This window comes from Entelurus aequoreus, linkage group LG25 (assembly GCF_033978785.1).
Source record: "Entelurus aequoreus isolate RoL-2023_Sb linkage group LG25, RoL_Eaeq_v1.1, whole genome shotgun sequence".
NCBI lineage: Eukaryota > Metazoa > Chordata > Actinopteri > Syngnathiformes > Syngnathidae > Entelurus > Entelurus aequoreus.
The window spans coordinates 6,982,007-6,992,594 of record NC_084755.1 but is presented as its reverse complement, the minus strand read 5'-3'; the positions used below and the strand labels follow the sequence as shown (position 1 = coordinate 6,992,594).

General features: G+C 41.2%; 1 protein-coding gene and 1 non-coding gene across 2 annotated transcripts; both read right to left on the bottom strand.

Annotated features, from left to right (window-relative positions):
- Window positions 1–6,452: 6,452 nt before the first annotated feature.
- Window positions 6,453–9,830, bottom strand: LOC133642717 (RING-box protein 1). Its single transcript, XM_062037074.1, has 5 exons — window positions 9,673–9,830; window positions 8,417–8,495; window positions 8,096–8,166; window positions 6,643–6,728; window positions 6,453–6,569 (listed from the first exon to the last, which is right to left on the bottom strand). The coding sequence occupies exons 1-5, from the start codon at window positions 9,748–9,750 to the stop codon at window positions 6,557–6,559; spliced, it is 327 nt and encodes a 108-aa protein (XP_061893058.1). The 5' UTR covers window positions 9,751–9,830; the 3' UTR covers window positions 6,453–6,556.
- A 321-nt stretch (window positions 9,831–10,151) lies between these two features.
- trnaq-cug (transfer RNA glutamine (anticodon CUG)) lies at window positions 10,152–10,223 on the bottom strand. The gene has a single exon. It is a non-coding gene; the product is annotated as a tRNA-Gln (tRNA).
- Window positions 10,224–10,588: the final 365 nt, after the last annotated feature.

Below are 10,588 nucleotides of genomic sequence, written 5' to 3'. Positions count from 1 at the left end.
CACAGAGCTATGCTAAAAACATTAGCTATCCACCTACGCCAGCCAGCCCTCATCTGCTCATCAACACCTGTGCTCACCTGCATTCCAGTGATCGACGGAAGGACGAAGGACTTCACCACGATCATCTGTGCGGTCGGTGGCTAGCGTCGGATAGCGCGTCTGCTATCCGAGTCAAAGTCCTCCTGGTTGTGTTGCTGTAGTCCGCCGCTAATACACCGATCCCACCTACAACTTTCTTCTTTGCAGTCTTCATTGTTCATTAAACAAATTGCAAAAGATTCACCAACACAGATGTCCAGAATACAGTGTGTAGCACCCCTACTGTAGGATAGCAGGTTAGTACAACAATTAAGATTACTAGGTTCTTGGCTGTATAATTGAGAGACTCGCAATGAGACGTTACGTACTTAGTGGACCACAGAACAACTGCTGGTAAATTTATTGCACAATAATAAACAATAACACATGAACAGTGTGCTTTTTAAATTGTAAATACCCCCCAAAAATAAATAAAAATAGAGCTCTGTTGCAAAAATTCAAAAGTAGCAAAATAGAAGAAATGTCCTTTTTAAATTGTCCTTTCAAAAAGTAATTTCTACCTGGGTAGTAATGAATTGAACACTGTCTATATTCCTTGGTTGGGAATCCTTAGTTCTATTGTAATCCGTTATTCCATACTGATTCGGTTCGATACTTGCGACTCTGATGGTGGATCAGTTCAGTTATAGGTCGCTGCAGAGTGTGGAGACCGATGCAGCTGGCCACACCACATCCAAACGCTCCCTCTCCGCAGACTCTCACTCACTGGGACTGGCTCGCCATCATAACTCAAGTCCAGTTTGGAACCAGACTTCAGGATCATACAAAAACCAATTGAAGTTCTCAGCAGCACAAAACACAGCAATCCAGCTCCCACTGGAACCAGGCTATCTTATGCTGCTTTTCCAACACTCGGTTTGAGGAGTGACAAGTATTTTAACTTATAAACCTTGTCTTTGTAACACAACGATATGACTCGTGCCTTCACTCTTTGACGTTCAGTGAAGGAATGTCTGGAATGAGAAAGGTGCATGCGACCTCTACTGGCCAACATGTGAATAACGTGCTGCGTGCATGTATCATTAATTTAACCCTGTAGTGACCACATGACTTTGACACATCAAGTTTAACATTTTTTTAAGTGACCAAAGTGACTTTGGCACACCATAGATTAGAAATGAATAATAGGAGAATATATTAGTGACACTATATTTCCATATGGGTTACATGTGGAATTATGAGATGAAAACAGAGCTTTTTGTATTGGATACAATGTGTCCCAATACTTCTGTTTCACTGGTTACGTCACGCGCATACGTCATCATCCAAAGACGTTTTCAACCGGAAGTTTAGCGGGAAATGTAAAATGTCACTTTATAAGTTAACCCGGCCGTATTGGCATGTGTTGCAATGTTAAGATGTCATCATTGATATATAAACTATCAGACTGCGTGGTCGCTAGTAGTGGCTTTCAGTAGGCCTTGAAGTATATTCAGCAGTGGGTGAATTTGCTCTTGAGCTCCAGCAGGTGGAGGAAAGAATCCTCAACAAACGTGAAACCAGAGTCAGACTCGGGTGGTGGACGCGGTGCTCCAAGGTCAGTCCAAAGTGGAAACTGTTTTGCAACGTGACTGCCCCAACTTCTCTAAACAAGACAGGCTCCGATTTGCAGGCAAAACATGATACAGGCGTGGCAAAGGACGACCAGCAGGAGATACAAGCAGGCCCCCTGCTGGACATAAGTGTCAACAGACAATGTTATCAGTTCATGATTGACACTGGTGCCAAACACTCATTCTTGAATGAGGGTGTTCAAAATAAATTGTGTGCTTTCTTTTTGAAGGTCGAAAGCTTCGCTGTGATCACAAGAACGATACCGGTCACCAAACAGCTTCCGGTACAGATTGCTGGACACTAATTGAAGGACACCGTCGTGGTCCACCTGTACACACCTTGCCTGCTTGGTAAAGACCTGCTTTACAAACTAAACCCTGACATTGAATATTGCACAAAAGGAACCTTCCTGGTGTTACCTGACAGCATAACCATCAAGCTGCAACAACATCTACTGGGTAAGCCTCCTCCCAGGAACGAATGAAGGACAAGGACTGCTCCAACTGTCCTATGAGTGAAAGCCCTGGCAGACTGAGCTGCGTCCGTGTGCACCGCCACATGTATGATCACCACTTAGACGACTCCTATATATGTTGGAAGTCAAGGTGTGGTCGCTCATGTTGACCTATCCTTACAACAACAAGCATGGTATAAGATGGACAATTGCTGTCCCACATTGTTCCCTTGCCCTCTGTCCTGCCTACGAAACCAAAGACTTAAGTGGAATGATGAAATAGGGCGTAGCTGCCGCTGATTGAACCGACACGCAAATACCACATTTTAAATATTTCGGTTGTCTGTTAAAAACATAAATAGCTATGAGCTGCAATTTGGACATTCCTGCTGTAGGCTACGAGGAGCTAGCAGCTACACAACAGCTGAGCTAAAACAACACATTTAAGCATATCAAATCATTATAGTTGCTTATTACATAAACAAAGTCGCCAAGACAGAAGTCTGATAAACTATTCAGTAACAAACGTGTCCGCATAATTCTTTCTACAACAGGAACCATGCTTAGTGAATTATTGTGGCCACAATAATTCACTAGGTGTTGAAAAATATCAAATTACTATTGCAAAAGCATCCGCCATAAGGTTAGTGTTTTTCTAATATTTGTGTCAAAATATATATATATAAGCATATTTTGTGGCTTTCACCATATTGAATAATATGCATAAATGTAGGGTCGATATCACTAAGGGATTCCTTACCCTAATGCCACCCTCCAGTGGTCCACAGAAAAAGGCTTTCATTGACCTCAAACATGACCTGTCCTCTGCCTCTGCTATTGCTGTGCTTGACTATCAGCTGACCTTTTTCTTGGATGTTTCTGAAAGTGATAGTACTACTAACAGTCCCTTTTTCAGGGACAGAGGCGGGAGGAGGTGAATTGGATCGTGACGAGTTTGAGCGTGTCAAGTTTTTATTTCATAGATATGATCAATCCGGTACAAGGGAAAAGGTACGTCCTGACTTGTGTTGACAATTAAAGTGGTTGGCCGGAAGCAACCCCAACCTCAAAGGAGGATGCCAAATCAGTAATTAAATGGTTTGTGAATGACCTAATACCCCAACATGGTTTCCCCACAAAGATTAGCTCAAACAACGGCACCCATTTTTAAAAATACTCACTTAGCTTTGGTCGAAAAGGCTCTCGGACTAGAACGCAGGTTATCATACTCAGTCACAAGGTAAGGTTGAAAGGATGAACCAGAACATCAAAACAAATTGGCTAAAATCTGTGCACAGACCAAATTGAATTTGATTGACATGTTTCCATTAGCATTGATTATCATTCGAAGGCCCATGAATAAAACTGTTTTTACACCCTTTGAATTTTTCACCCTATGAACTGCATACCAGGTCAGCCCTTCCCAGGACCAGCAGCTCCCTTGGAAGGAGGAATCAGCGTGAGACCAAAATGGTATTTTTACCAAATGCAGAATTTGTGTGCCAGTTCCTCTGTGCAGATTCGAGGATGACAGCCCGCCACGCCAGATTCCCTTCCGCCCGCCGAGAAGGTCAGGGTCAAAGTCGGATCCAAGGCCTGACTGGAGAGGAGAGAACACCCGATACCTGACTGGGAGGAACGTGGAGAGGAGAGAGAACACCCGATACCTGACTGAGAGGAACGTGGAGAGGAGAGAGAACACCCGATACCTGACTGGGAGGAACGTGGAGAGGAGAGAGAACACCCGATACCTGACTGAGAGGAACGTGGAGAGGAGAGAGAACACCCGATGCCTGACTGGGAGGAACGTGGAGAGGAGAGAGAACACCCGATACCTGACTGGGAGGAACGTGGAGAGGAGAGAGAACACCCGATACCTGACTGAGAGGAACGTGGAGAGGAGAGAGAACACCCGATACCTGACTGGGAGGAACGTGGAGAGGAGAGAGAACACCCGATACCTGACTGAGAGGAACGTGGAGAGGAGAGAGAACACCCGATACCTGACTGAGAGGAACCTGTCCAGTGATGACAAGAAGGACTAAGGTTGTCAGCCATGGGAAGGGGTGAAATAGTACCCTTCTCCACCAAGGCAGCCAAAAACCCAACGAGGTGTCGGCAGGCCACCAGCCTGAGGCCCCACAGAGGGATCTACACGAGCACTAATCAATAATGGACTCATATGAAATTCAGTGTTGTTCAAAATCAATCATATAACAACAATGCAAATGCCAGAGAAAGAATTCTGCAACAGCTTACAGTTATAAGTCTATATTCATTTTAAAATAGATTTTAGTTTGATTGATCATTAATGTGAAATACATCTGTATAAGCACATATGTATATGTATTCCTCTAATTATGTTCAATGATGTGCATGATCAAGGTATTCAGTTATTTGACTAATCAGAGGTGAGGCCACTAATTGTGTTCTGTGATATGGTTTAGCTGCAGGCTGATAGCAGTGGTCGCTCAACGAGGGTCATAGAGGAATTTCGCCCCACATAACAACATTGGGCTTTTCGCCTCTACCTGCAGTATAGTTTTTTAAGGAAGTGGTCTAGGTCAGAAATCCGTATGGTCCAGGGTTCTAAAACCCTGGAAGGGGGGACTGTGGTGGAATTTCTGACCTTTTGGACCATATTTTGTGTCTGTCAAAGTCCGGAAAGAGAGCGAGGTGGAAAAGCATTAAGAAGGACACAACAGTAGTGGAATGTCTGCTTGTTTCTCTTGTTTCTATTCTGAACCATTGGAAGAGCATATGTGGGTTAGTTGAACGTATGGTCGGCCTGACCATTGTACAAAATGTTTTGATTGTTTATTATGACTAAGAGATTCAAGGATGTTGCAGAACAAACAGGTCCAAAACAACTGGACCTTGACACACGAGGGAAACACATCAAATGGCCAAGTAGACCAAGTCTATGTATGATTGGCATGATTCCTCCAACGTCTCCGGAGACATCGTCAGTTTGCATGGCAATTCAATCCAACCTTGTACCATTTGATTATGGGTAAATAAAACTTTTGTACTAACTTCACTTTTGTTGCTGTTTAAGATTTGGACATTCCACCACAGTAGGTAGGTCAGTAAGGTCCACCACTCAGGAACCAATCACCACACCACTCATGTGGATCTCATAGTCCTAAGTCTGATTTGTGCTGCGCACTTCAACTTGTTGTCCTGCACTACATCCTCTAAATAAACAACTTGTTGTCCTACACTACATCCTCTAAATAAACAACTTGTTGTCCTGCACTACATCCTCTAAATAAACAACTTGTTGTCCTGCACTACATCCTCTAAATAAACAACTTGTTGTCCTGCACTACATCCTCTAAATAAACAACTTGTTGTCCTACACTACATCCTCTAAATAAACAACTTGTTGTCCTACACTACATCCTCTAAATAAACAACTTGTTGTCCTACACTACATCCTCTAAATAAACAACTTGTTGTCCTACACTACATCTTCTAAATAAACAACTTGTTGTCCTACACTACATCCTCTAAATAAACAACTTGTTGTCCTGCACTACATCCTCTAAATAAACAACTTGTTGTCCTGCACTACATCCTCTAAATAAACAACTTGTTGTCCTACTCTACATGGTCAAAATAAACAACAACTTGTTGTCCTACTCTACATGGTCAAAATAAACAACTTGTTGTCCTACTCTGCATGGTCAAAATAAACAACAACTTGTTGTCCTACTCTACATGGTCAAAATAAACAACTTGTTGTCCTACTCTGCATGGTCAAAATAAACAACAACTTGTTGTCCTACTCTACATGGTCAAAATAAACAACTTGTTGTCCTACTCTACATGGTCAAAATAAACAACTTGTTGTCCTACTCTGCATGGTCAAAATAAACAACTTGTTGTCCTACTCTACATGGTCAAAATAAACAACTTGTTGTCCTACTCTACATGGTCAAAATAAACAACAACTTGTTGTCCTACTCTACATGGTCAAAATAAACAACTTGTTGTCCTACTCTACATGGTCAAAATAAACAACAACTTGTTGTCCTACTCTACATGGTCAAAATAAACAACTTGTTGTCCTACTCTACATGGTCAAAATAAACAACAACTTGTTGTCCTACTCTACATGGTCAAAATAAACAACTTGTTGTCCTGCTCTACATGGTCAAAATAAACAACTTGTTGTCCTGCTCTGCATGGTCAAAATAAACAACAACAAAGTCATAAAAAGCTGATATGTTGATAAATATTGTGACTTTGAAGACAAATAAACAACAGTTAATTGGTGAAAAGTAATATTGAATAATTGTTCATGGCCTGAGACAAGTCAGACATGTTCCAACTTAGGAGCTCCAACAATGGCAAGAATCTTATTTCTCATTTTGTGGTTTATTTGCAAGAACAAAAGAGCAAGTAGAACTGCATTGTGGGTAAAAGGTAAAGAAAAAACAGCAGCTAATGTCCATACCTGTGAGGAAATGAAGGGGTTGTCATTTGAATGTGGAGGTTGAAAGTGTGAATTGGAGAAAGAAGAAACTTACTTCTGGAACTCCCACTCTCGGTTGTCCAGTGGACACACCTGTCTGGTCTTCAGCCAGCGGGAAATACAGTGGAAGTGGAAGGCGTGCTGTGGACCACAACAACACTCCTATTACCTTTATCGTCCCCCCAGATATACACATTTCATGTGTGTGTCTCCTATTTTCTGGACCATAGGGCGCACCACATTATAAAGTGCACTGCCAATGAGCGACGTCTATTTTCATACAAAAGGTGCAGCAGATTTTATAAGGCGCATTAAAGGAGTCATATTATTATGATTATTTTCTAAATGTAAAAGACTTCCTTGTGGTCTACATAACATGTGATGGTGCTTCTTTGCTCAAAATGTTGCATTGCTGATGTTTTACACATCATCTTCAAGTCGCTTTCTGACAGTCTCTTCAGAATGCGCCGTTTTGTGGGCGCTCTTATTTATGTGCCTCCACTTGGACAGCGTCTTCTCCCCGTCATCTTTGTTGTAGCGTGCAAGGACGGGAGTGGAAGAAGTGTCCAAAGATGGAGCTAACTGTTTTAATGACATTCAATCAATAACGGAGCAGCATCTTCTCATCCGTGGCTCACTAGTGCAACAACAACACAGGAAATGTGTCCCGTGAAAAAGTGTCCGACCGGAACTCTCTAATAACTAAAGTTCCTTGGGTGAATAATGTAGTCACTACACCGGTATGTTTTAGTGCTTTCATGGTGAGTTTACTGACAGATATAAGTAAGAACTTGACACTACTTTATATTAGAAATGGCAATGAATGTCACATAACAAGATAGAGAAAAAGAAGAACATTATTGACGGACTACAAAGGGGGACTTGCGCAAATTTTCAGGACTTATGCAGATCCCAAATACACATCAGCAGGGACCAGAAGGTAAGAAAAGTTGCTTTTGTTTAATACTGTGAAACAAAACGCTAGATAATGTCTGCTAATGGGTGCCATTTTGCGGTCCTTCTACACACACCATAATAATACCATATGTTGAAGCACAGTATGTCTGACTATGGTAGCCGTAATGCTCCGATAATCCATCAAACGGTGCGGCTTGATAGCTTACCAAAGTCCTACTAAAAAAATTTGACAGATTTTTGAGTGCCGTGTGTAATGTTCTATATTCTCAATGGAACATTAAAAGTTTTGGTGTTGTTTAATGGCGTCATCTTGCAGTCCACACGTATCTCCTTGTGTGACTGCCATCTACTGGTCACACTTATTACATCATGTACCAAATAAAACAGCTTCGAGGTCGGTAAGCACAACCAGAATTATTCCGTACAGTAGGCACACTGGGTTATAAGGTGCGCTGTCAAGTTTTGAGAAAATTAAAGGATTTTAAGTGCGCCTTATAGTCCAAAAACTATGGTACGTGTATATATAATTGAATGAAAGAAACAAGATTTGTAATAATGGTAGTACAATGAGAAGTGATGGTGTCACTCACGTTGCAGACCCCCCAGGCGACGGTGCACTCCTCAGATGTGGCAGAAGCTTGGTTGGCCTGACATTCTATACCTGAGGGCATGACGACAACTTCATCAAGTATTTTATTCAACAAGACCTTGTCTGTTTCCATCAGAGAACATTCCCATTCTAAGTATTTATTTGGACATTTTAAAGTAACAGAAACAAAACATAACAACAACAAACATGTATACAGTTACTAAAATGCCCGAAAAGGAGTAGGAAGAAGCAGAGCTGATTAAATCCTACTCCTTGTCATGTAAGAGTAATCAGTCAGGAGGTGTAAGAAGAGTCCACTTACAAAGATCCATGATGTGGTTTCGACAAATAGCACAATTATCCACAACAATGTCCCAGGCCCACAGTGCCACAGCGTTCCACTAGTGGGGAAAACAAACTACAAGTTAGTAAGCACAGCTCACCCTAAAATAAAACTTACCCTAAATATCAGACTGTAGGCCGCTACGTTTATTTCCTACACTTTCACCCCTGCAGCTAATTAATGGATTTTTTTTGAATTGTTTACGTTAAACACATGCAAAGACACTTGAATGGTGTGTTATTGTTTCTGCTCTGGCGCCATCTTTTGGATGAGTTCACTCACTGCAGGTGCTGCCTGGTGAATGCCTACAGTGTTTCCTGCTAGTTAAAGCTTTAAACCGTTGAGTCTTCTAGCCATCCATAGCGTATCTACTCGTATGGATTCTTCATTCATCAGTCCAAGCAACGTTTGTACGTTTTACAATATAACTAAAACTATTCTTACTCACTTAAGTGTCCCATTTGTGATGTCTGTAGGAGTGTTTTCATGCATATTTTGTACATGCTATCGTAACGTCATCAAGCTAGCTTGGTTAGCATTAGCTAATATGCTAACAGGTTTACAAGTGTCTGTTAGTATTATTAACTTACAATGGCATTCTTTTTGTATTGTTTCACTTTCACAAATTCCTCAGTAAATTCACCAAAATGTCAGCGTGGAGTTATTGAGTCTGTTTAGCTGATTGGAGAGCTAGCTTGCGCAGCTAATGTGTCCATGACCATGACTTCTGTTTTGTTTGATCAGCCGTTTTAATGCCGTGTTACAGACACCGTTTGGAAACAATTTAGGTATGTAAATAAACACTTACTAAATATTTTAGTGTAAATAACTCATTTCTCAACGTATATATCTGCGACTTATAGTTATAGATAATAGTTATAGGGGAGTTATAGATTGTTTTGAGTTTAGCAATCTGCTGTCATAGGTAATGTTAGCTAACATGCTAAGCTAACCTATTTCCTCAATTGCGCCACAAAATGTTCTGTTATTCAATGGGTTATCACAATATACAGTAATATACACCGATAACATATACATGACGTGTTATTGAATACAAATAACATGAACAAGAAGCGCAAAGTCACGCTATTAGAATCAAGCTAATTTAAAGCTAAAGCTAATTTAAGCCGCCGTGATGTAGCGTTAGCCATTTAGCATGCTAACTAGCGCTCGAACTGCGTTTCCTCGGGGACCACAAGGGCGATAATGATGAGCAAGAAGCCGGAAAAGAACACCTTTTTCACTTCAAATCGCTTCTTGCTCGCTCCGCTGCTGGAGCAGCTCGGTGCGTCGACGTCCATCGCTGCTGCCATCTTCTATCGACAAGTTGGCCACACTAAGTAGGACTTCCGCCAAGAAGATACAACTTCCGGTGCCCTTTCAATGACGTTTCAGCGACGCAACTAATCGCAAGTGGCACGCACTCATACACGTTTGTTTTCATAAAGTGATGACGCTTGTTGGGAATTGTTTTTAATGTAAAGCGACTTCAGCCGTAAAGTGAAAGCTTTTATTTTGAAAGGAGGGTGTGCGGTGTTTTTTGGCAAACTAGCTGTAAGTGGAGCGTGAATAATTTATAGTTAATACTTTGTCAAATAAGATATGGTTGTAAACCGAACACGATCGATGTATGAAGATATGGTTGTAAACCGAACACGATCGATGAATGAAATGTCGTTTACTAAAGTAAAAGTGAATTTTAGGAAAAATGTTCAGGTTCCACCGAGATTTGAACTCGGATCGCTGGATTCAGAGTCCAGAGTGCTAACCATTACACCATGGAACCCATGAATGCCAGACTGTGTTTGTTAATCCTAAATACGAGCATGTAAAGTCATTGTGTCTTTATTGGCTTTTTTGATTGATTGAGACTTTTATTAGTAGGTTGCACAGTCAAGTACATATTCCGTATAATTGACCACTAAATGGTAACACCCGAATAAGTTTTTCAACTTGTTTAAGTCAGGGTCCATTCATGATACAGATATATACTATCATATATACTATCATCATAATACAGTCATCACACAAGATAATCACATTGAATTATTTACATTATTTACAATCAGGGGTGTGGAGGGGGGGGGGATATGGACAGCATTGGACCATTTCATTCATACACCACACAATATACATTGTTTTTATTGACTA

Bases quoted from the DNA above. Each gene is read 5' to 3' on its own strand.
- LOC133642717 (XM_062037074.1), bottom strand. From the start codon at position 9,750: ATGGCAGCAGCGATGGACGTCGACGCACCGAGCTGCTCCAGCAGCGGA. The intron at 8,496-9,672 runs GTGTTCTTTTCC...TTTCCCCACTAG, and splicing joins AGCGATTTGAAGTGAAAAAG to TGGAACGCTGTGGCACTGTG. The intron at 6,729-8,095 runs GTGAGTGACACC...TGTGGTCCACAG, and splicing joins TCGCCTGGGGGGTCTGCAAC to CACGCCTTCCACTTCCACTG.